Source organism: Phyllostomus discolor, chromosome 4 (assembly GCF_004126475.2).
Source record: "Phyllostomus discolor isolate MPI-MPIP mPhyDis1 chromosome 4, mPhyDis1.pri.v3, whole genome shotgun sequence".
NCBI classification, from domain to species: domain Eukaryota; kingdom Metazoa; phylum Chordata; class Mammalia; order Chiroptera; family Phyllostomidae; genus Phyllostomus; species Phyllostomus discolor.
Genome location: NC_040906.2, coordinates 64,298,397 through 64,325,521, shown reverse-complemented (window position 1 = coordinate 64,325,521; position 27,125 = coordinate 64,298,397). Strand labels below are relative to the sequence as shown.

General features: G+C 37.0%; 1 protein-coding gene across 1 annotated transcript; it reads right to left on the bottom strand.

The window, feature by feature from the left end:
- Positions 1-4,312: 4,312 nt before the first annotated feature.
- Positions 4,313-26,026, bottom strand: LOC114494303 (keratin, type I cytoskeletal 18-like). Its single transcript, XM_036023456.1, has 3 exons — positions 24,692-26,026; positions 5,239-5,240; positions 4,313-4,324 (listed from the first exon to the last, which is right to left on the bottom strand). The coding sequence occupies exon 1, from the start codon at positions 25,990-25,992 to the stop codon at positions 24,703-24,705; it is 1,290 nt and encodes a 429-aa protein (XP_035879349.1). The 5' UTR covers positions 25,993-26,026; the 3' UTR covers positions 4,313-4,324; positions 5,239-5,240; positions 24,692-24,702.
- Between the last annotated feature and the right edge of the window lie 1,099 nt (positions 26,027-27,125).

Below are 27,125 nucleotides of genomic sequence, written 5' to 3'. Positions count from 1 at the left end.
AAACTGTTTTCTGGCCGTTGCAAAGGCAGTGAGCAGTTACAGAGAAAATGAAGGAACATAGGGAAAGCACACTAGTACTATGGAAGATTGCTTCCCATTCTCTGAGTCATGGTACTTTTTCCAGGTGACTTTGTTGTCTAGGAACTTCTATGGATTCTTTCGAGGCTCCCCTTAGCAAGGCTTCCCCATCCTAGTGACAACAGCCACATCTCCAGAACCCTGTCTTCCCTCTGAGCCTCCCCAAACTAAATTCCATGTGGAACAACTGGGAAGAATCTGAAGTGACTCAGGTCAGTTTTTAATCCTTTCTGGCCCAATGAGTGAGAAACATACACACACTCTTTGTTTTTCATGGGTAGGGGAACATTTCTGCCCCAAACAGCCTTCATTTTCTTATTTACCTGCCACCTCAGGCCTTTACCAGAACTACTTGCCTTGAGAGTCCTCAAGGTATATCAGATACCAGTCTACTCTGTTGCAAACTGCTGACAGTCATATTAGGGTCTCTACAAGGTTCTGTTGAAGCCCTTGTCTTCTATATAAAAAGTGAGAGGCAAGCACTCCATTACACTCACAATGGTATCCATAGCTAGGCAGTAATGCTCACCAAGGAAATACCATTTGGAAACCCACTCTCAATCCTTTCATACCTTTAAAGTGAAGAGGAATGTCAAGAGATGTGAAATAACCCTTCGTAATTTTTTCATAGGATTAGCCCCTGCCTCTGGAATTTCAGACTTACCATATCCTGTCACCTCAGTTACAATTTAAGACATAAAGCCTTATCTCAAAGGTTGTCCAAGGTCACCTGGAACGTTCAGGAACACCTGCATCTGGGTTTTTCTATTTCAGTCAGGGGGTTTCCATGACGTCAGATGTCCCTTCTTCATTTAAGTCATACTTGATTCTTGTTATATAAACTTAATGTATTGTATCTTCACTCTGTTTTTAAAATTATATTTTATTGATTATGCTGTTACAATTCTATTTTTTCCCCCTTCCCTCCTTCCCAGCATCCCTACTTCTTCCGGCAATTCTCCCACCATTGTTCATGTCCATGGTCCATGCCTGTAAGTTCTTTCGCTACTCCATTTCCTATATTGTACCCTATCCCCATGGTTATCCTGTGATTACCTATTCGTACTTTTTAATCCCCTCACTTCTTCACCCATTCCCCCATACCCCCTCCCATCTGGCAACAATCAAATTGCTCTCTGTATCCATGACTCTGTCTCTGTTCTTATTAGCTTAGTTTGTTTTTTAGATTGCATTGTTGATAGGTATATATTTATTTCCATTTTATGTTTCATAGTTTTGATCTTCTTTTTCCTAAATAAGTTCCTTTAACATTTCATATACTGTATTTTGCCATGTATAATGGCATAATGTATAATGTTTACTGCGCACCCATGGTTTTGGCCCAATCTTTCAAGAATAAATCTTTCATTTTAATTTTTAAATTCAATATGTATTTATTTATATTTAGATACTTGTTTTTGTATTATAAAAGAATTTTAGCATCTATTTTTGAATATATTATAGTACAAGCAATTTTATATAACAAACAATTACAAAATGTAAAAACAGAAACAAGGTATTTGAGGTATACCAATGTAAAATGTACATTCTTATTTTTCTGTAAAAATTTTGGAAAAAAGTGCATTATACATGACAAAATATGGTAATAATAGTTTGGTGATGATGAACTCCTTTAGTTTTTTCTTTTCTGGGACACTCTTTATCTGCCCTTTAATGCTTAATGATAACTTTGGTGGGTGGAGCATTCTAGTTTGTAGGCCTTGCTTTTCTTGACTTTGAATATTTCTTGTCAATCCCTTCTAGCCTGCAAAGTTTCTTTTGAGAAATTAGCAACATTCTTATGGGTACTCCCCTGTAGGTAACAAACTTCTTTTCTCTTGCTGCTTTTAAGATTTTCTCTATATCTTTATTTAACCTTTGGCCTTTTCATTATAATGTGTCTTGGAGTGGGCTCCTTTGAATCCATCTTGTTTGGGGCTCTCTGTGATTCCTGGACTTGCATGTCTATTTCCTTTACCAAATTAGGGCAGTTTTCTTTCATTATTTTTCCAAGTAGATTTCCAAATAGATTTCCAACTACTTGCTCGCTCTTTTCTCCTTCTGGCACCTCTATGATGAGAATGTTAGATTTCTTGAAGTTGTCCCAGAGGCTGCTTATAATAGCCTCATATTTTTTAATTTTTTTTCTTGTTGTTGTCTTGTTGGTTCTTTTCTTTTTCTTTTTCTTTTTCTTTTTCTAATTTTTTTTAATAATTGTTCAAGTACAGTTTTCTGTCCTTTACTCCCATCTCAGCCCACCCCTCCCTCCCCACCTCCCTCCCATTTCGAAGCTCCCTAGTTTTTGTCCATGTGACCTTTATATTTGTTCCTGTAAACCCTTCCCCTTAAATTCCCCCGAAATTCCCTCCCCTCTGGTCACTGTCAGCCTGTTCCCTATTGCAGTGTCTTTAGCTATATTTTGCTTGTTTGTTTGTTTTGTTGTTTAGGTTCCTGTTAAAGGTGAGAATAATTATATGGTATTTGTCCCTCACTGCCTGGCTTATATTTTGCTTAGCATAATGCTTTCCAGTTCCATCCATGCTGTTGGAAACAGTAGGAGCTCCTTCTTTCTTTCTGCTGCATAGAATTCCATTGTGTAAATGTACCATAGTTTTTTGATCCATTCATTTACTGATGGGCATCTAGGTTGCTTCCAGCACTTGGCTATTGTAAATTGTGCTGCTATGAACATTGGGGTGCATAGGTTTTTTTGTATTGGTGTTTCAGTGTCCTTAGGATATAGTCCCAGCAGTGGAATTGCTGGGTCAAAAGGCAGATCCATTTTTAGTTTTCTGAGGAAATTCCATACTGCTTTCCGTAGTGGTTGTACCAGTCTGCAGTCCCACCAACAGTGCACTAGGGTCCCCTTTTCTCCATAACCTCTCCTACACTTGTTTGTTGCTCTGTTTATGATGGCCATTCTGATCAATGTGAAGTGGTATCTCATTGTGGTTTTAATTTGCATCTCTCTGATAGCTAGCAATATTGAGCATCTTTTCATGTGTCTCTGGATCCTCTGTATGTCCTCCTTGGAGAAGTGTCTGTTCAAGCCCTTTGTCCATTTTTTAATTGGGTTGCTTGTCTTCTTAGAGTGGAGTCATGTAAGTTCTTTATATATTTTGGAGATTAAACCCTTGTCTGAGATATCATTGGCAAATATGTTTTCCCATACGGTTGGTTCTTTTTATTTTAATACTGTTTTCTTTAGCTGTGCAAAAGCTTTTTATTTTGATGAAATCCTATTTGTTTATTCTTTCCTTTATGTCCCTTGCTGTGGGGGACATGCCCATAAAAGTGTTTTTGCGTGAAATATCTGAGATTTTCCTGCCTATGTTCTCCTCTAGGACTTTAATGGTGTCATGGTTTATATTTAAATCTTTTCATTGGTTCTTTGTTGCTTCCTTATGTTCCAAATCATTCATTTGATTCTCAGCTTCATCTACTCTCTGTTGTTTCCCCATAAATTGTTTTTCATTTCAATTAGTGAATTCTTCATTTCTTTTAAATATATTTTATTAATTATGCTATTACAGTTATCCCATTCCACACCCCTTTGTTCTCCTCTGCCCTGCACCCCCACTACACTCACATTCACCCCCTTAGTTCATATTCCTGGGTCATATATATAAGTTCTTTGGCTTCTTCATTTCCCATATTATTCTTAATCTCCCCTGTCTTTTTGTACCTACCATTTATCTTCTTATTTCCTGTACCTTTTCCCCAGTTCTCCCCACTCTACTTCCCCATGTATGACCCCCCATGTGATCTCCATTTCTGTGATTCTGTTCCTACTCTAGTTGTTTGCTTAGTTTGTTTTAGTTGTTTTTTTTTTTTTTTTTAGGTTTGGTTGTCAATAGTTGTGAGTTTGTTGTCATTTTACTGTTCATATTTTTGATCTTCTTCTTTTTCTTAGATAAGTCCCTTTAACATTTCATAAAATAAGGGCTTGGTAATGATGAACTCCTTTAACTTGAACTTATCTGGGAAGTATTTTATCTGCCCTTCCATTCTAAATTATAGCTTTGCTGGATAGATTAATCTTGGATGTAGGTCCTTGTCTTTCATGACTTGGGATACTTCCTTCCAGCCCATTCTTGCCTACAAGGTTTATTTTGAGAAATCAGCTGACAGTCTTATGGGCACTCCTTTGTAAGTAACTGTCTCCTCTTCTCTTGCTGCTTTTAAGATTCTCTGTTTACCTTAAATTTTGGGTAATGTAATTAGTATGTGCCTTGGTGTGTTCTTCCTTGGATCTAACATCTTTGGCACTCTCTGGGCTTCCTGGAAGTCTATTTCCTTTGCCAGACTGGGGAAGTTCTTTATTATTTTTTCAAGTAAGTTTTCAATTTCTTGATCTTCCTCTTCTGTTTCTGGCACCCCTATGATTCAGATGTTGGAACCTTTAAAGTTGTCCCAGAGGCTCCTATGCTTCTCCTCATTTTTTTGATTTCTTGTTTCTTCATTCTGTTCTGGATGAATGTTTATTTCTTCCTTCTTGTCCAAACTGTTGATTTGAGTCCTGTTTTCCTTCCCATTACTGTTGGTTCCCTGTGCATTTTCCTTTATTTTACTTTTCATAGCCTTCACTTTTTCTTCTATTTTGTGACCATATTCAACCAATTCTGTGAGCATCCTGATTACCAGTATTTTGAATAGTGCATCTGATAGGTTGGCTATCTCCTCATCACTTAGTTGTATTTTTTCTGGCGCTTTGATCTGTTCTTTCATTTGGGCCATATTTTTTTTGCCTCCACTTTCCCATTATGTTATAAGGGGCAGAGTCTTAAGTATTTGCCAGGGTGGGGCAACCCACATTGCTGTGTTGTGGCACTATATGTGGGGTAGGAGCCTGAGATAGAACAGGGCCACTTACTCAGCTTTTGGTCAGCTTTAAGTCATTTTCTCTGCTACCCACAAGCAAATTGGGCCCTTCTGGTGCTGATTCCTAGGTAAGTGGGTTTGTGTATGTTCTTGGACCCTGTAGGTCTCTCCAGTGAACTCTCCTATGAGGCTGGGAGTTTCTCCCACTGCTGCAACCCCCACAGGTGTTTCCAGTCAGAGGTTTTGAAGCTTTATTTTCCCCCTCCTGGAATCCTGGGTTGTTTGGCTGTCTTGCTTCCTAGTTGTTCCTCCTGGTTTATCTACATGCAAGTGTGGGACCGCTCACTCTGACAGCTACTGCCCATCCAGATCCCCCAGCTGCTGCTTTGCCATGAGTCCTCTCCACCCTGGTGGCCCATCTCTACCTCTCCTACTGGTAGGGATGAATCTTTCTTCTTTAACTCTTTGGTTGGTAAACTTCCATACAGTTTGATTTTCTGGCAGTTCTGGCTGTTTCTTGTTTTTAAATTTGTTGTTTTCCTTCTTTTGGTTGTGTTGAGGCACAGTGTATCTACCTATGCCTCCATTTTGGCTGGAAGTCCTCAGTGAACCCTTTTTATGCTGTTGAGGTACTCACTAAATTCTTTGAGCATCCTTATAACCAGTGTTTTGAACTCTGCATCTGATAGATTGCTTATCTCCATTTTGTTTAGCTCTTTTTCTGTAATTTTCATTTGTTCTTTTGTTTGGGCCATGTTTCTCTATCTCCTTGTTCTGGCAGCCTCCCAGTGTTTGTTCCTATGTATTAGGTGGAGCTTCTTGACTCTGTGCCTTGGTAGTGTGGCCTGATATAGCATGTGTCCAGTAGGGTACAATGGCACAGCCTCCTCTATCACCAGTCTGGGTATTTGAGCTGTGCCCATCATGCGGACTGAGTACACCTTGTTCTTGTAGTTGAGCTTTGGTTGCTGTTGGAAGATCAATGGGAGGGATTTCCCTAGGCCAGTCAGCTGCAAGGATTGGCTGTGACCACTTACCACCAGCCTCTGCCTTTTGTGGAGTATCACCAGTACAGGGGCAGAGTGATGTTGCTCTGACATGGTCTATAGCTATCCACTGGGTGAGCTGGCCCTGTGGTTTCCAGGGTGGTGGAGGTCAAGGTCAGCTCCCACCTGTTTTGCCTGTGGCCACCTTGTCTGAGCTATAGAGCAATCTGAGATGGATACTGTATGTGCTGGGCTTGGAGATTCCCAGGTGAAGGCAAGCTGTGAATCTTGGCTGGCTACCAGTAGTGCTGGACCTGGAGCTCACTGAGGCCAGCTGTTGCTTGTTTGAGAGGATTTAGGAAGTTGTGCAGCATGAGCCAAGACCAGGCATTCATATGAAAAAGGAGCCTTGGTGGGCCCAAAAGTTGGGTGGGGTGGAGTCTCTGGGGATCTTTGAAGCAAGTCAAACAGTGTTTGCCAGTTTGATGGAATCTCAGATACGGCACCAGCTTGCCGGTTCTGTGGCTCTGTGGCTCTCTGCAGGAGGAGGTTTCAGAAAAGGGGTAATGGCTTCTGGTGGACTTGATGCCAGACACTTCAGTTCTCTCCATATGCCATTGGTGCCTTTCAAGCTGTCACTCTGTGTTGGGCTCAGAGGAAGTGAGTTTGAGTAGGCAAGTCCACATGTGAGTTCTTTGAGAGGAACTGCTTGGGGCTCCAGAAGTTTCTTCCAGCAGCTCAATCCCTGCTAGTTTTTGCAGCCAGAAGTTGTGGGGACTTATCTTCCTGGCACTGGAACCCTGGGCTGTTGAGCTGAGACTCCTCATTCCCAAGATACCCCTTCCAAATTTTCATCCACCACAGGTGAGTGTGAACCAGCCCATTCCACATCTGTGCCTCTCCTACCAGTCTGGGTGGATGTGGTTTCTTTAATTCCATAGTTGTCCGACTCCTGTTCAACTCAGTTTCTGATGGTTCTGAGTGATGGTTCTTCTATATTTTAGTTGTAATTTTGATGTGGTTGCATGAGCCATGTCTGCCACACTGTTATCTTGGCCAGAGTCATGTTTTCACTTTGTAGCAGGAATTGAAACAATTGCCATTTCTATATTTACACTGATATTCAAGATAGGTTAAAGTTAAGCTAAAAATTGAACATTGGTAAAATCATCTGAACTCCAATTAGTTACTAGAAGTAGCTTTAGGACATTAGGACCTGCAGTATAGTTATATATAGGTATAGATATAGGTATAGATATAGATATATAGATATATAGGTTGATATATAGATTCCACATATTATCTACAACTTACTTACCCTCTCTTCTAACAGTGTTAACTATATTCCTCTAAATATATTTAGGTCAGGTTAATAAAGCATAAGATGAAGGGATTCTCTGCCTTAACTGATCTTCTGTGTCCATCATTGACGTTGTTCTGGGTCACTGCATTTGTATATGTATGCACTGCATCAAACTGCTGGGTGGTTTGTATTTGGCTGTCTAGGCAGGAGCAGGGTGACTTTCCTTTTACCTGTTACTCTTTGTTCCTGATATGATGTTAACCTTACGATGTTTCTGTTTCTTTGTGTTTATCAGCATTCCTTTCTCAAGTTTCTTTTTGCATGTCCTTTAACCATGTTACATTTCCCTAACAGCCTTTCAGTTCCAAAAAAAAAAGGTCCTGTGTATCCAAGGCTCTCTGAACTGTCACTGCACATAGCGTGGCTTTAGAGCTTGTTAGAAAAGCAAAATCTAAGCTCTGCCACAGACTTGCTGAACCAAAATCTGTATGTTAAACAGATCCCTGAAAGAACAGCACATTAATAAATAAGAAGCCCAGCACTGAAAGATCTGCCCAGCTCCATACCCTCAGAGGTCTCATCTCTATTTTCTCTCTGGCTGTTTAGCTGAATGGAATATTATCTCTCTATTTCTCTCTGGCTGTTTAGCTGAATGGAATATTATCCCCAATGATTACTCTAACATCAGAGCCAGTACTGCATCTACCTGGTAACAGCTGTTTGTGTCCACATGGATGCTCAGATGCAGTGATCTTTCTGATCTCTGTTCTTTGCACTTTGGGTTTGGGTGTTCATTCTGCCAACTTGGTTGTGCATGGAAGGAGGAGGAGGAGATTGTTTCATTTGTAGGATTGGGCATGTTATAGGCTGAATAACCTCAGAATGGAGTAATCTATTTTGTGCTATAATAAGAAATGAAAGATGTCTCTACCACTTTGTTACTTGTCCAAGTCCCAGTGATTTTTTGTTAATATTGTTAGAAATTGGCTTGTCGAAGCTTTAGCATAATGCTGAATTGTAAATGCTCTTGTATTTTGTAGTTTCCCATTGCACTTTGGAATCTTTGGACTGGGCAAGTCTTTGTGACATGACATGGTATTAAAAAGAGAAAGATATACTTTTACAAAGGATTCAGTATAGAATCCTCGTGACATAAAAATGGGCTAGCCTTCAGTGTTGCCTGTTTCTCTTTTGGGCATGGTGGAGACCTTCCATACACAGTAAATGTATAACTGAGAAGAGAACAAGGGGCAGATGATAACTTGATGTTGTTTTGTGGAAGGATACTGCAACTGAAAGTTAAACAACTCAGAAAAGAAAATGAACATATGTGTATTGTAGTTCATGATGTGCCAGATCTGCACATATAATGAGATATTCTCTTAAGAATTGTGTGACAGGTTGCTGACATACAGGTGAATTGAGAGAACTGAAAACACACTAATAGCAACTGGTCATGTATAAGAGGTATTCTTAGCATCTTGGTCAATTAAGAATTCAGAAAATGCATAATTATTGAATCTAATTACAGTGGATTATAGGTCAATATAAAGATGTAAATGTGTAGGATAACTAACACAGTTATACTTAATAAATAATGTCTTATCTTTCATTTCCAAAGTTAATTGTGCTGTTTCCCTAGACTGACATAAAAATCTGTTGTAAATTCTATATTTTGAGGAAATAGCATTTACTCAATACCCACATCTACATAAGAAAAACATGTCATTATTAAAAAAACATGAATGTTGTTTTTAAATATTGGGTTATTATAAAATATAGTTAAACAAGTATTAAATTTAACATGAATTATGTTTTAAATTAAACTATATTTCATAATGTTAAGATTTCTGATTTTGAAATTATGTTCTGTTATCTATTTGCAAAGATAATAAATCTCATCATTTAAAACTGAAATTCCTTTGTGCAGATGCACAAAGAATGCAAATTTGAGCATGTATAATATTTAAAATTAAGAATTCATTTAAAATAATATATTCTTTTAAATGACCATTTTTTTTTCTGGTTTTGATATTGGTTGCCTTGATTCCTATGCTGAAGAAACCCCACATTCAATATTGTATAGTGCTGATTCTACTCTGGTGCATTTTGAAAGCTGTGGGGACATTGTTGGTTGTTGCAATTATTGAGGAGAACTAATATCATTTATTGAACAGATGGTAAGACATTCGACACCCTGTACTTCACAGGACAGTCCCCTGCAATGAAGAACTGTCTTGAATACTGAATTACCTTTAAATATCCTTCTAGATAAACAATCAGGGAGTTGAAAATCCTGTTGATAATGATCCTGAGTTTAGAACCTATTTCAATTTACATGTAAAAACAAATAAATCTTGCTTGTTGTAATATATGCAAAATTTCCAAAGAATGCAAAATGAATACAAGAGAATCAAAATAATAAAATTTCATTGCTTATAATTTGGTTTGGAATTATACCAAGATTTAGTTCACCATCTTAGAAAATCTTGTCAGTCATTAGCAACCCTTCAATGGTTTGAGTCACTGGTTAAATACTCTGCATTTTGTAGCCATGTGTTCATGATAGTCCTTAAAGGGGCAAGCAACTCATTTCTTCTCTATATTATCTAAAACAGTTGTTTCCAAGTATTTAACACACACACACACACACACACAAAGCAAAAAACACACACGTATCTACATATTTCATTAATTACTATGTTCCTTTCATTTGTTCTTTATTATAATTAAGTCATTGATTTGATATTTAAAATTTGTGTATGTGGGCAGTAAGTTCCATTACCTATGAATTTCAGTTCAGGAAAATTGCAGCATTACAACGTATTTGTTATAAAATGAGGTATATTGGATCTGATAGTGTGAGAACCACTGTCCTAGGTGAATTTTTATCTCAGGTAGATTTATGTCTTCATGAAGGACACTGGTGGTACAGCCAATTGTTCAGCAAAAGTTTACTTTGGTAGAAGGGCAAATGTATAAACACAGAAAACAAGAGAGGTCACATGTGGGAGACATGGGCCTTGAGTTGTTTCGATGCAAAATAACTTGCTGTATGATTTAATATCAGTGAATTTCTCTGAGCCTGAATTTTCTTTTGGTTAAATCAACATGTTAGGATTTATGAACTCTAAAATCCTTAAGACACCATATTATTATAGATAGAAATTTACTTCCATGTATAGACTCTGTACACAGAAACCTAAGTATTTCATTTGCAATATTCGTAGTTTTGATACCCATTCTCTGATCTTTTCTAATGCTGAACTTGAACCTATTAAGGAATATAAAATTAAGTGCTCTATAAATAGATTTTCCACTAAGTAGTAAACCATTTAAACTTAATTTTGAAGAATATGTTATCAGAATTATAATATTTGTAGGGACAGAAAACTTCTCTTTGGCAAAACCAATAGCATGGCTTCTCATTTTTATTATATACATAAACATACATACACACACACATACATAATGAGTATAGAATATGTACACATATAGATTGACCTGTGATATTTTAAAGGGTTTGTATAGCTGTATATTTTAATGGTTGATTTCCTTAAAGCTTAGATAAGATTTTCTGAGTAAAATATACATGATAATGCATGAGAAAATTACTTGTCCCCAGGTCATATAAAGAGTTGGTTAGAAAGGGCACATTCATCTTTATCTTTGGGGTAGACCAGCATTCTCTCCTTCAATTCCCATTTTCTTCCTCCCTCAGCCACCTGCACCTTGCCACCTTTTCTCTTTAAATTATCAAGAGGAGGCCATGAGATGAGGAATACTTCACTGCAGGTGGGGATATGAAACTGACAAGTAGTTTATAAACTAGCCCTACCCTATTGCTTGGAGAAGCTTTATAACTGATTGTTTTAATACCAAAGTGACACCAAAGGGGGTCAAGTAAATAAATATGCAAGTCTCACCAGTTCAAAATAATAAAATTCCAATGTGTGCAAGCCTGCTTGTTGAACATATGTTTGAGGCACGGCTAAGCCATCTGGCTCAGTGTCAAGCATTTACACCAACTGCAGTCTTACAGTACCTGACAGCAGAAAAGCTTTATTCCCCTGGTGTTTGGGCACAAATGGAGAAATATTATTGAAATGATTATCTGCATCAAGACTCAGATTTGCTTTGACATTTAGCTGGCTCTGTTTAATCCAAAGGGTTGTCTGAATGAATAAAGAGAAGGGTTCCTCCAGAAGATGCTGCGAGCAGCCAGGGAAAGCCAAATGATTAATGAGACTGAAAGGCAGGGTGGACCTGCCCACCTCCACCCAGACCTCAGTGCCAAGAACTGAATATGAAATTAGTCTAAAGCTTTCTGTGGCTGTCAGGAAGATTCTTCCACCCTCACATGGGCTCTCATTTTGGACCTCTGGAAACAAAAGGAACTGATACCTTATCCAACATGGAAGAAATAGGCAGGGAGGGAGCTTCATATTATAATCAGAACATTTCACATTCAAACACGTTTTACTTTTAACAGCTCTACCAGAGGCATTTAGATATTATGTTAAGAATAGAGTCTCTTTTAGGAAAAGAAAGCTGTAGCTTGTCGACTTGTTTCTGTTTTGGCAGCTGGTTTTTATATGCTGTGGTCCCTATATCAAGATAATTTCATTTGGTTTACAAAGCCATGTTCCACTGGTTATTCTGTGCTGTCATTTGTTTTAAAATGTTCTACTAGCTGAGTGTCTTGAACAATGAGGTACTATGCTAGTTCAGCATTCACCCATGCTAATAAATTCAGAGATTTAACCAAAAGAGACACCTTTATCAGAGTCAGGGAGATGCACAAGAAATACAATAATAATAATAATGATAGTAATATTAAAATAATTACCTTAGTTTGCAAATGTTTACCAAGAGTTGTAGGTTCCCATCTCCTCTATCTGATTTCAGGGATACTGCACCTATTGGAAGAGGAATTTTAGTAATTATTGTTTACTTAGATGTGAAATTACTTTGGTAATTTGGATTTAATAAGAATGTTAGACATGATTTCCTCTTCACTTTAACTTTTAATTAACTTTTTATAGAGATATGAATGAATTCTAATGAACACAATTGGCAGGCTAATTGATTTGTTTCAGAGCATAGTGAGTGATCAGTATGCTGGCAGCACTGCGATATACTATTCAAGGATGTCAAACAGTTTTTGGGTTAATTTTCTGGCAGAGGTTAGTTAGGGAAACTGCTTAAAATATGAACTGTTTTTGATTTTCAAATAAGTGTCTGTTTTTTTTAATTCAGTGAATTAAAGGATATCTATTGCTTTGAATTTATAGTGTCTTTAAATTATCACATTGCCACCAGGGAGTAGTTTTGTGTGTTCTGTGCATATTAACAGAATACTTTTACATGTGTTATGCACATGAGAATATTAAAGACAATTTTATGAAGATAGAAAGCATTCTTATTGCAAGAATAAAGCCAGGAATGTGCTTCTCTATTTAAAATGTATTTTTAAAAGTTGCCACAAAATCACGAATGGTCACAACAAATTCTAAAAACACCCATTTAAAGAAAAATAAAGCACAACTCCAAGAGGTTACTGTTTTGCTAGGGATCTCACTTTAAAGGTTTTGCTTAAATAAATCCCAGTGAAATGACATTCTTTTATAGTGTTAAGAACAATGAGCGGGTGAGAAAATATATTATGACATAGTTAAACACAGAGCTATAATTTCTAAACTGCATAAATTACATGTTTTCTCCTATTATGATACAGACAGCCAAACTGAACATTTTTGAAAGAAAATGACCAACGCATGATTAATTGCAAGCTCACAGATTTTGCAGCTTCAAGAGTAAATCAACTGCTAAGAAGTGCTAACTTGCTAAAATATAAACTAATTTTAGTCTCTAGATATTAAAATATAATTCATCTTCTTCCTCCATTGGGAAAGCTAATTAGAAATTGTGACTGGCAGAAGGAGGAGAACCCAAAGGACACCATGATTAAGTTTATATGCTTAAAACCTGAGCTTGGAAAAAGTGGCCAGATTTTTTTATTCTTTACATTTCACATATTTGAGTTTCCTGAAACCAGCTTATGGTAATGGCTGCTGCCCAAATGTGCAAGTGACAGAAGAGAAAGTTTGTGAAAAGAACACGTTTAGTTAACATAGAATGCTACAAATATAATACAGACTGATTCATGGATTTCATTTATACCCTTGTCAAAAGATGTGATTATTCCTACATAACACATTTGATAGCTAGAGTTTGGGAAAGGCCATTAGATAAGTGGCATTTGTGTTCTGAACCTTTATATTCTAAGAACACTTAAAACTGTGAGCTAGTCTTGATGTCAAGTTGTTTTTACCTGTGACCTCATGACTCTCCCATTGAAGGTCAATGTGAAAAATGATGGGGTTGGAAATGTACAATGAATAAATAGACTGTCTATCCTACTCACACATCTAGAACACTGGCTGACAACTTCAGATTTTCTATTTTACATGGCTAGGGCCTTATTTCATGAAATTTTTATTTTGCCATGTTTTTGTTCATCTTTAAAGTTATTTTTTAAATTATAGTTGGCATTCAATAGTGTTTTTTATTAGTTGTAGATGTATAGCATAGTCATTAGACAATCATAGACTTTACAAAGTGATCCCCAATATTTCCAGTACCCACCTGGTGCCATACTAGTTATTATAATAGTATTGACTGTATTTTCTGTGCTGCAGTAAACTACAACATGACTATCCCCATGACTACTTTGTGACAACCAAGTTGTACTTCTTAATCCTTTTACCTTTTCCACCCAGTCCCCCACTCCCCTCCCCTCTGGCAACCATCAGTTTGCCCTCTGTACTGTGAAACCATTTGATACATGTCTGTGAGATTTTTTTCAATTAAATAAATGATGGACATAGCTGAAATGTGATGGGCATACCAATATTATGATTTAGTGTGAATAAGTGAATGAATTAGAATTGCATAATTTTAAGGAGCTACTGTCTTATAATAATGACCCATTTTTTAAAATTCACTGTTGAAGAAATAGATCCAGGCAAATATTTCATATTAGAAATAGAATACCAAATGAGGAGCTCATGTTCTATGAGCATTTGAAAATATTAAATTATGAGGAAAACTTTCTAGTGGATATTTTTATGTGTACTTAGAGGTAGTGGTACTTATCAGATATTGAGATTAGTTGCCATATAGTTTTTAAAGAATAGCATGAATTTCCCCAAAGAATTTTAATTAAATTCAGTATGTTTAACAGCACAATGGATTTCCCAAATTTAGTTATAACAAAACCTACACATATTCATTTTCCTACCTTTAGCAGTAATTATAAGAGGCATTATTATATAATGATTAAGAACTAGACCACCAGGGTTGTTTTTCTGGCTCTACCACTTCACAGCTGTAAAATGCCAGAAAATTATTTTAAATATCTACTTTAATTTCCTTATCTACAAAATAAGGATATCAATAGCATCTACCTTTCAGCATTGTTATGAGGATTAAATAAATTATTATATGTAAAGTACTTAGACTAGTGTATGGCACATAGTTGAGTGCTTAAAAATATTAAAACAGGAGCCCTGGCTGGCGTAGCTCAGTGGATTGAGTGTGGGCTGGGAACCAAAGTGTCCCAGGTTCGATTCCCAGCCAGGGTACATTCCTGGGTTGCAGGCCATAACCCTCAGCAACCGCACATTGATGTTTCTCTCTCTCTCTCTCTCCCCCTCCCCACCTTCCCTCTCTAAAAATAAATAAATAAAATCTTTAAAAAATATATTAAAACAGTACATATTGTAAACATTACAAATGATAGCCAGCATGGGCCTATGGAAACAAATGTATTCTGTTCTGATAAAGTTCTCTGCTTTAGAGTCTTTAGCATGAGTTAACATAAGACCAAGAAAGCATGTAAGGTGAAATGGGGGCAAATACAGTTCCAGGCACTTGCATTTCTACAGAATCACACCCATATTTAAAGGTAAGAGGCCAGAGAAATGACAAGTTTGGTTATGTAGAGAAAAGATTATATCACTCCCATCTGTTAGTTCACACTGAAGTCATTACTATAGAGTTTCAATGAGAGATTTGTGATTCAGCACAATGAAGGGTATTATTTTTTAAGCACCTAGTACTAATTCATCAATCATGTAAAGGTTAACAATAATAATTTAGGCATTCCTCTCTAAGAATAGCTACTATTTGAAATGCCTATTTTGTGCCAAATACATTTATTTCAGTTATTGCTAATTATCACCACAATCCAAAATGTTTAGAACCATTATCATTTCTATTTTAAATACTGTACATATAAACATTTTCAGAGAGAATATTTAATGTATTCCAGGTCATGCATTTAGTAGTGGAGATAGGATTCAAATGCTGATTTATTTAAATTTAAAGCCAATGTTACTTGTACTACATTATGTGCTATAGTGGGTAAGAAGACTTAAATTTGACCATGCTCCTAAAAAAATTAACTTTTCTTTAATTTAGCAACCTATAAAATGTTCAAACATGGGAAAATTTTTACTTTGGATTCTCAGCCTTTTACTACAACTATAATATCCAAAAATATTGGGTAAAAGTAGCTAGATGGCACAAATGTCATCTCATTTTTCTCAGGTTCTGTTTTCTCACATTAATTCCTTTAATTTCATTGTGTTAGCCTTTCAACAATTCTCTTAAACTAATGGTCTCTGAATTTTATCATTTTCCTAACTTTCCTTTGAAGCAGCACAGTTTGACTGCAGACAACGTTAACCCATCAAAGTGCAAACATTCCTCTGCAACTTCTTAACTTATGTGACACAATGAAAATGTTCTGCGTATGTGTCATTGAAGTCCCAGAAATATTAGAACTAAAGAATGGGGAAGAAACAATATTTGGAGATAATACTAAGATTTTTCCATAATTGACAAAATATATCAACCACAGATTGAAGAAAATCTATAAACCCAAGCCAGTCACATATAAGAAAAAATACATTTAGAGACATAGAGTAAGACAGCTGAAAACCAAAGAGAAACAGAATGTTTTTTTTAAAGATTTTATTTATTTATTTTTAGAGAGGGAAGGGAGGGAGAAAGAGAGAGAGAGAGAGAGAGAAACATCAATGTGTGGTTGGGGGCCATGGCCTGCAACCCAGGCATGTGCCCTGACTGGGAATCGAACCTGTGACACTTTGGTTCGCAGCCCGCGCTCAATCCACTGAGCTATGCCAGCTAGGGCTGAAAAAGAATATGTTAAAGGCAGCCAGAAAAGACATATTACCTTCAACAGATCAGCAGTAAAAATGGACAGCTGACTAATCAACAGAAATGATGGGAGCAAAAGACAATGGAATGGCATCATAAAGTGCTGAGAGAAAATAACAACTAATCTAGAAGTATCTATCTAGCAAAAACATAAAATTGCTCCTAAGAGATGGAAAACAGCAAAAGAGTAAGTATGTGGGGAGATATAAATGTAATTTGACAGGACATAACAATATAATAACAATGTACAAGTATAACAATGTACACAACAGTGTGTCTGAGAAACTTAAATATATGTAGAATTAAAATGCATGAAGATAACATAAAATTAAGAAAAGTAAATGGAATTAAAGTATTCTAAAATTTTAAAACATTATTGAGAAAGTGGGAAAATTATTAATTTTATAAGACTAAAATTAAAAATTAAAATTTTAATTAATTTTTATTAGGCCTTCATAAATGTAAGATACATGATAAATCTAAGATAATCATTAAAATAACATTAACATTTTAAAATAATCTCTTTAAGGGGAAAAAGAATAATGAAGAAATTTTATTACAAAAGGAGGCAAGAAAAGAAAGAAAAAGCATAAAAGTAGCATTAAAAGTAGGGTACAATGGACAGCATATAGATATATGTTAAATTTAAGCCTAAATGTATTATTTGAATCTAGATGGCTTAACTGTTGCAACTGAAAAGACTAAAATCGTCAGATGTGATAAAAAAAATAACAGGAAAAGAAAAAACAAGCACAAGGAAGGAAAAAATGCTAGACAAAACCAAAACCAAACCAAAACAAAACCAGAAAAAGAAACCTACCTTAATAAGACAAAGAACTGTGAGGAGAATACTATTGCAAAAGTAGTGACAGGAGTGAGAAGAAGATACCCCACTAAGACTGGTGAAAGTTAATGAGAAAGTGACATGACAGACAGCAGAGAAAGGTGAAAACAATTAATTAAGGAAGAAATGAGTTAAAGCAATGTAGCAGTCTGTGGAAAGTCATATAAGATTGATTATACCTGAATAACACACTAACTTTTAGGCTCATTTTTGTTTCCAGCAGTGTTATTATTGAAGTTCATTATCACAACTGATATTTATTAAGAAAAGGTTAAACTATGCTTAAGGTACACACTGTTTTCAGAGATTAGGAAATGTGTAACACAGTTTGGAAATTTTTTCATTCAAAGAGTTAAAGATGCAATGCTGCAAAAAGTGATTGCTTTATACTAGCTAGAAATTCTGCATACTCTTCCACTTTACTCTCATGAAATCTCCCTTCTCTGACACCAAAAGGACAGAGCATATGAACTTCATGTCATGGGGAACTAACTAGAAGGAATCAGAAGCATTTAAAATCAGCCTATAAAAGAGTGTGTGGGAATTGTCTTAAATATAACTGATTTACCTGAAGTAGTGCTTCTGAAAAATTGAAAGGCATAGGTATTTTCTGAAGTTTCTGCTAAAAGGCAGATTCTTATTTGGATACCTGTGGTGGGTCTGAGATTCTGCATTTGTAAAAAGTTGCCCAGTTATGTGATCCTCTGCCCCATGGACCACATGTGGAGTAGTTAGGACCTTGAGGACATAGAACATAAAGTCTTAAAGATAATAATGAAAAGTTAATAATGAAATTTCTTATTTATCTTATGACCATTGCCCCCATTGCACTAAACTCTGTCTAGTCAAACAATATTCAATAAACCCACAAAAAAAAAACATCAAAAGAGAACAATCAGGAGATTTTAGGAAATTTATAAAAATGTAACAAATATGAACTATATTATTTCCATATAAGTAGAGTTTAAAAGGGTTTGAAATTTATTTATTTCTACAAATAGCAAAAGTGATTGTGGTGTGTTAATGCATATTCTTCTCACTGTGTCTCAGGACTATCAAGTTCAACTTGGGGAAACAAAAGCTTCCTTAGAAAAATGCATATGGGCTCTACAGTAATTTTTTAATATGACTTCTAAAATATACTTCCCATCAAATTTTATAAAATTAAAATCTAGGGTTATATAAAGCTGCCAATCACAACATTGGCAAATGAGAAATGCACACAGTAAACATTTGGGAAAATAACATAGCAGTTTTCTCCTTTTATTAAATTTTCACTGAGCAAATGGTAAGTGCTTTGGTGTCAGGGAAGCTGCAAGAATAAAAGTCAACGAAGTTGGAAGTAGTGTGTTATAAAGATAAGTATGTTCAATTATCTTACCCACATATTCTCTTCACCCTATAAAACCCCTGTTCTCTAAAAAGTATTTAATCAATAGTCTTAATCTGAGTCTTGAATTTCTGGGAATTCTTAATATTGCCTTATGTGTGTAACTTTTGAGATCTGTAGATAGAATGAAATAAAAAACATTAAAATGTAAAATAGTTTTTCCTAAAAACTAATATGACTAGCAAGAGTAATAAAGTATACTTAGGCATCTTAAAAGGGAGAGGGGAGGGAATTTCAGGGGAATTTCAGGGGAAAAGGGGAAGGGTTTATAGGAACAAGTATAAAGGACACATGGACAAAAACTAGAGATGGGTGGAAATAGGAGGGAGGAGGGGAGGGCTGGGTGGGTGGGCTGGGATAAGAGTAAAAGATAGAAAATTGTACTTGAACAATAATTAAAATTATATAAAAAAGGAGTAGGTCTTATAAAAACTCTATATATCTGGTTTAAACAAGTATTGTTTAAACTGCCCTTCCATTTAATCCCATGACTAGAGTAATGAGAGGAAAATTGTATGGAAAATAAAGTATGAAGTATGAGAATTTAGCCCTAGCTGGTGTAGCTCAGTGGATTGAGCGCGGGCTGCCAATCAAAGCATCGCAGGTTTGATTCCCAGTCAGGGAACATGCCTGGGTTGCAGGCCACGGCCCCCAGCAACCGCACATTGATGTTTCTCTCTCTCTCTTTTTCCCTCCCTTCACTCTCTAAAAAATCAAATAAATAAAATCTTAAAAAAAAAAGAAATATGAGAATTCAGATGAAAGACACTGAAATTTACTTCATTAGATTTGGGAAAATCTAATTAGAAAGTGAAAAACAGTAACAAAGTCTTAAATGATTCTTTGGAGCATTTTACATAGAGGCAAAGATGAAATAAATAATCTAGCACAATGGGGGAAAGAAAGATGAAGGTCCTGAAGGAATTCTCACAAAAGAAAACTTACATTATATAAAGAAGGAAAGGAAAAAGTTTTTCCAGTTCAGTAATAAGAGATACAGATGGAAAAAACCTTTTTAATCCATAATTTTGAATATACAATATTTATAATAAGATAATTTAAAGTGTATTTTTATACTGTAATGAATTTCAGTACACTTTAATTGACTAAAATAAGAATCAAAATATACAATTATCATCCTCCACTCTACTTGTTAAATATAATTATGTAGCTGGAAGCTTTTTTTAAACCCTGAGAACCCCAAATGTATAGAATATGTTTAAGCACTCTAAATAAATAGAATTTCTCACCTGATTATTCATGACTTTATCCCTTTATTCAATTTGTCTCCATTCAATGAGTATCAGTTTGGTACAATAGGCCATTGGAGAAAAATGGATAAAAGAGATAGACATTTTAGCTTCAAGGAACTTTTAATTCAATAGGGGAAATAAATCATGTGCATAAAATAGGTACAATATACAAAAGAACAAATGATGACTTACTCCTCTACTAGATATAGAACCAAGTATGGGTGTTGGCACAATATAGACCACTAAAAAACTTTGTTGAAAGAATACTGAAAGTGTTCTTAAAGACACACAGAGAGAATGTATCTCAGAGCTGGAATCATTGCTTCAATTCTTTCTCAAAGAAGTGGCTTGTAAATTGAGGAGGAAAAATGACCAGGATTTTAACAGAATGATAAAACAGGGAAGGATCATTTGGAAAAGTGAAGAGAAGGGCACAGAGATGGGCAAGTAAGTACACATGGGGAATAATGAGGGCCAGGGTTTGGCTTGAGCATAATAATGAATATAAGATTTCAATGCAGGTGGCTTGTGCATTCACACATAAACTATGTGTGACAAGCAAACATACCTCCTGACATACACCCTCCAAATGTCAGCAGTGATCAATAAAATATTTCAGAAAAGAAATAGTCAAACATGAGAATAAGGGTGAACATCTCTGTGAACCAGAAGCAGACAGAATATAATCAGTGAGTGAGAACTGGCTTGTAGACTAAAGTCAGCAAGGAGAGTCTGAGAATTCAACTCCCGTGATGTAAAGGGATTGCTCCCCATTGAGGTAGCAGATAAGTTCTGATATTCAGATATGGATCGTAGCAGTTAAGGCTGAGCAAACCAGGTAGTACATAAGTCCTTGATTCTGAAAAACAAAAAAGTTTCTCAGTCATTGGACAGGACTTTGTAAAATATTATAGGTCCAGTTAGACATTTTAGACCTCAGTACGCTAGCGCAGATACCACCTTGTTAAACTTAATTGCCTGAATAATATGTATTATACTTTCTAGGCTAATATTACCAATGCTCCTCTGCAATATGTTTTAATGTACATGATTTGTAAACTGGATGTGGCCCCCTAGAGCTCCTCACTGTCCTCCAGTGTTTTTTATGGGAGTAAGGGGACCAGCTCCTTCGACATTATAGGTTGAAATGCAGAGTGTTGCTGACAAAGAAGCTTGATGCTTAGCAGTCATCCTTCAGGATCAGAGGCACAGACTGAGAGGTAAGGGATAACCTGTACAGGACTGATCCCCTGTAGGCTGTCATGTAGGGAGGCCTCCTGCAAAGCTCCATGCAACCCAGCAAGGCTAAGGCAATCAAACTTGGTCAACTCCATGGCTTGGATCCCAGCCCCAGCCATGAATATTAATGTGGAGAATTCTTCCTCTGGCTTGCTTCATTAACAGCAATGTATGCCTTGAACTCTAACAACTTAATCACAATGAAAGAGGAGCTTGTGTTTTCAAATAAAAATATCCACTTGTGGGGTAAGGTCTGAGTCATATTCATGATCATACACCCTTCTGATCAAATCATTAGAGCAAGTGGTTCCTCCTTAATCATTGCAGCTTAACAGCTCCACAAGAATTTGCCTTTCCCCTAGAGTCTGATGTCTAGCCAGGCTCCATTTATATATATGCATTTAATATATATATGCATATATATTATTTATATGCATTCATTCAGAGAATGAATGGGAAGTGGGGCCCATATACCTGCTACTAACAAGTCTCCAAGTTTCTTCTCCAATGGATGCTGCTCCAGTAAGTCTGATTTAATCCCATGTGCTCTGATGTGAGTTGGTCAGCCATTCGTTCCACTTTTGCATAAAATTTTAAACCTGACTTCTTTGCTCGACTCATGAGGATGAATGTACATCTCTTTTAATTAGTTATTAGAACTGGGTTCATGTATGAATCCTTTGCTAGCCTTCTCACTGCATTAGAATAGACTTCTTTCTATCCTAAACCTCAAAAACCTCATGTGATATATAACATATTTTAGAGATACAACAAGTATCTTTTGACTGTGCATTTTATTTAATCCTCATAGTAATGTATGAATTAAGTATAAACCTTCCTGTTTTATAGATCAGGAAACTAAAATTCAAGGATAGATCATTTTAGAATGGACTACAACTAAAAAATTGACCAAGATGAAGTTAAAATTCTTATGTGTCTGACTCCAAAGTCCAAGCTGAAGTAAGCAGCATCCATTTAATTAGATTGGCGATCAAGGAATAATGCTGCCAGGGTACTGCAAGGGTCAGAAACATGGATGTTGGAGTACTGAGAGTAAATTTAAGGGTCAGGATAGGATATATTTAAATTATGAGTTTCCATAATTCCATGTAACACATCTCCCCCAAACCCAGTGGCTTCAGAAATTATACATTTTTCACTGATTTATCTGCATGTTGGAATGCAGCTGATCATGGCTGGTTTCAGTTGAGTTTGACTGAGAGCTCTGGACTGGGTTTAAATCTGTTTCATGGGTCTCTCATCTTCTTGGAACCAGTAACCAGTAGTACCTGAAGTATATTTTTCCCATGATAAAGGGTGGAGCTCAAGAAAGCAAGCCTAAATGTACAAGCACATGCTTAGCTTCTGTTCAGGTCATGTTAGCTAATGTCTTATTGGACAAAACAAGTAGCAAGGCTAAATCCAAAAGCAATGGTATGCAGACTTTATACTGCCCCAATGAGGTGAGAAGTAGGAAAGAATCTGAATATTTGCTGAATGATAATAATTATCCTATTATTCATAAATTTTCATGTTTCTCCCATTACAAAATTAACACAGATCCATTTGCACATTGTAAAACCACTCTTGGGAAATGGATTATTAGTGATTATCACCTTACCTTTCTCCTCTTTCCTTCTCTTTCTTTCTTTCTCATTTTTCAATTCTTTCTCTGGTTGTCTTTCCCTCTCTCCCTGCCCCCTTCCCTCCCTCCTTTTTGTCTTTTCTTTCTATCTCCATCTTTTGGGAAAAAAAAAACCTTCATTATGAACCATTGCAAGCACATACACAAAACCAGAGAATAGTATAATGAAGTCAAATTATACCTGCCACTCAGTATCATTATTTTCATTTAATGGCCACTGTTGTTAAATCTATACCCCAGCCAGCCCTTCTTTCCCAAGATGAGTATAGAAAAAATATAAGACACAATATTATTGCATTGTAATTAGCTCACCAGATTGACATTCCTAATAATTGTATTTTCCTTATTTTATCCTCAAGCCTTCAGTAAAAGCTTGTTAAAAGTAAGACTTTGTATATTTTGTTAAGAAATATTATGAAACACTATGTTCAGAAAGTGTAGCTAAAATAGATCTCTACCCTTTTTAAGAATGGATTGGATATTAAACAATTACATGGAGTAGAAATTTGTTCACACCAGAGAGGGAGTTTTGGAAGGGAAGAAATGTTCAGCAAGGCAAGCGGTATGGAAGCATGAGGGAAAACCCAGAACCCGAGACCATGAAAGGTAGCTCTGATAAACAGTAGTTTTAAAACTATGGTTACTGTTTATTAGTGGGGAGTGAAAACACCACCATTCAAAAAGTGAAATAGACTAAACGAGGTTAGAATGAATGAACTAGAATAGAACAGACAATAATATTGTACATAATACAAATTAAAGCTAAACAAAATATTGTTTCCATAAACTTTTACAGGATATGCTGCATTATATATGCAATGACTGGTGATTATAACCAGGGACAGATGTTTGAAAAGCAATACTCTAGGAACTCAAGCAAAGCTCAGCCACACCACAAGGGGAATGGGAGTTTATGGCCATATGGCCTCTGCAGGCCTGTATTGCTGGCTCCCTGATTGTATATACTTTGTCTATTTTGGTTACTAATATATTCCAGAACCTTGCCAAGTATAGGTCACATAGTGGGTCCTCAATAAAGATTTGCTTAAAAAACAAATAGAACAAATAAAAGTATTTCAGGGTGGTTTCCTTCATGTGATAGTTCATGGTTCTTCCATCTGTGACTTCATGACTTACTGGTCTTATTGTCACGTGTGTCTAGCTGAAGGTAGGGAAGGAGCTTGGGAAGGCATTCTTAATCTTAAAAGCCTCAGCGTGATCTGATCTTGTGACTACAACAAAGAGCATGGGAGCTTTAAAAAATACAGGGTCCAGGACAAATAACACCCCCTTTTTATTATAAACTCTTATTACAAAGCCATAAGCATGTAATTCTGTAGGATAGCAATATAATACTCAAGCATGCCATATGACATTTTAGATGAAATGTTCAAATTAAAACTATAAATTATTATACTCATATGATTACCCTATACCAACTCAAGCAGGCATTACTTCTGCCAGACCCTATATGGTACAGCTGTGTGCCCTGGAAAAGAAGGAAATATATCTGGTGGACAAATGGTATGTAAAGTAGAATATAATAAGTATCAAAAACATAGTACAAGGGACATTTTTTGTTTCAGTAAACTTGGGCGTAATACTTGAGAACTTATTTGAAAAGAAATGAGTTGAAAAGAAAATTTTTCAAAGATACAGAAAATCTCAAACATTGGTTTGAACTTAAAAATGTACATGTAAATTTGTTTGCTCATCTTCAGTGCAGTGATCAGTTTTCTTTTAATACAGGTCTCTGACTGGAGATCTACACAGTCCTCTTTACAAAGCTCATACCCATAAGGTAAACAATTTTCAAGTTTTTTTTTTTTTTTAAATCTTTCAATGAACTTTTTATTGGCCTCCTGCCCTGCCAAGGGATGCCCCACGTCTGCTGCCTTCAATGCCTCAGAACTTTGGTATCGTTGACTTCAGACACCACTTTGCCGTCCACAATCCTGCGGGTCGTGGTCTTTTGGATGGTTTGTGAGAGGCTCTTGTCCAGGGCGTCGACAAGATTGAAGTCCTCCCCTTCTTCCAGTAGGCTGCGGTAGGTGGCAATTTCAGCCTCCAGCTTGACCTTGATGTTCAGCAGGGCCTCATACTCCTGAGCCTGGCGCTGCCCCTCTGCCCGGGTCTGGGCCAGCTCTGACTCCAGGTGCAGCAGGATCCCATTGAGTTGTTCCATCTGCATGGCATAGCGCATCTCCACCTCCCTCAGGTTGTTCTCCAAACTGACCTTCAGATTCCTCATTGAGTCCAGGTCGATCTCCAATGATTGGACCACACGTCTCAGCTCTGTGAGTGTCTGCTCAGCAGCGTCTTTCTCAGCGGTCTGTGAGGTGACCACTGTGGTGCTCTCTTCAATCTGATGGGACCAGTACTTGTCCAGCTCCTGTCGGTTCTTCCGAGCCAGCTCGTCATACTGGGCCCGGATTTCTGCTATGATTTTGCCGAGGTCCTGAGATTTGGGGGCATCTAACTCCACGGTCAACCCAGAATTGGCAATCTGGTTTTGTAGACCATTCACTTCCTCCTCGTGGTTCTTCTTCATGAAGATCAGTTCCTCCTTGAGAGTCTCTATCTCTGTCTCCAGCTGCAGCCGAGTGATATTGGTGTCATCAATGACCTTTCGGAGCCCACTGATGTCATTCTCCACAGACTGGCGCATGGCCAGCTCCGTCTCATACTTGACTCTGAAGTCCTCAGCAGCAAGACGGGCATTGTCAATCTGTAGAACGATGCGGGCGTTGTCCACAGAGTTTGCAAAGATCTGAGCCCTCAGGTCCTCGATGATCTTGAAATAATGCCCCCAGTCTCTGACCTGGGGTCCCTTCTTCTCTAAGTGTTCCCGGATTTTGATCTCCAGTCTCCGATTATCAGCCTCCAGGCTTCTCACCCTCTCCAGGTAGGAGGCCAGACAGTCATTCAGGCATTGCATAGCCTCCTTCTCGCTCTGGATGCCCCCTATGCCCACCAGACCCCTGGCCACCCCTGCAGCCAGGCCCCCGGATCCCCAGGTGCCCCGCAAGCTGGTGGAGCGGGACACGGAGATCCGGGAGCCCGAGCCCCCGGCTCCTGCATAGACGCTGGCTGCGCTGCTGGTCGGCCGGACTCGGTAGCTGGGCGACTGCACGGAGCCCAGGGACCAGTAGTTCGTGGAGAAGCTGGAGCGTGTGCTGAAGCTCATGTTGTTCAGGGAGGAAGGTGAGAAGTCGCCGAGACTCAGGTTGAAGCTCAATTTTCAAGTTTTTTAAAATTGAACCGAGAGCTTGTACATCAACATACATGCAGAATCCTAGAGTTTTATTATTTTTCAAGCTATTTTTTTCACTCACAGGTAGGCTGACAGTTGTGTTTTTTTAAAGAGCTCTGATTAACTGAGTCCAATATCTTCAGAATGTTTTAGTAGAATTCACTCTCTCTTTCTGTATTCAGATTTTAACAGTTTAACATATAAAATTACATAATTATATTAGTATGAACTGTAAACAAACACGTCTGGGGACAAACATAACATCTTAGGCTTTCAACTTAACTGTTGGGTTCAGCCCAGCTGGTACCCCGTTAGCACAAGCTTTTAGAATGTTGCTGGCGGACGACAATCGCCACTTTTCACAGAGGAACTGGAGAGCTGAGGTTAATCAGGCAAGTTGATGAAGGACAGGTTGATTGAGATGATTTCATCTGTTCCCAATTTAAAAGTTGCTTACATTACCAATCCTTTTTAATTTTATTTTTATTGTTTACACTATTATAGATGTCCCCATTTCTACCCCTCACTTTTGCCCATCTCCACCTGGCCCTCACCCTTCCTTTCCTCCAGCCAAAACCACAGTGTTGCCTCTGTCTATGGCTTATGCACATATGTGCTTCGGCTAATCTTTTTACTTTAAAAGGGCTCTTAAAATACCTGTTATATATGCAAATATGTATAGGGATGATATATATTTAATATTTTTAATTTTGGCCATTCAAATGAAGGTGAAATGCTTATAATTTATCTTCTTGGTGTATAAATTTGTTTAGTATGTGGATTTCCTTCAGTTATTACTAAGTTCATATTCTTTTTTTAGTTCTATTAATAATAATAATAATTGGTAGTATTTATTTTGCATTTTATCTCCAGGCTAAGTATTGCATATGCATGAACTCATATAGAGTACTCCAAATATCCTGGAGAACAGTATATTAGTATCCCCTATTACGGAGAGGAAAACTGTTTTGAAATGTAGACTAACTATCTGGTTATGGTCACAGAGCTGGAGGCATGATTTGAAACCAGATACACCTAATTCCAAAGCCTGCACTCTTAACCACTCT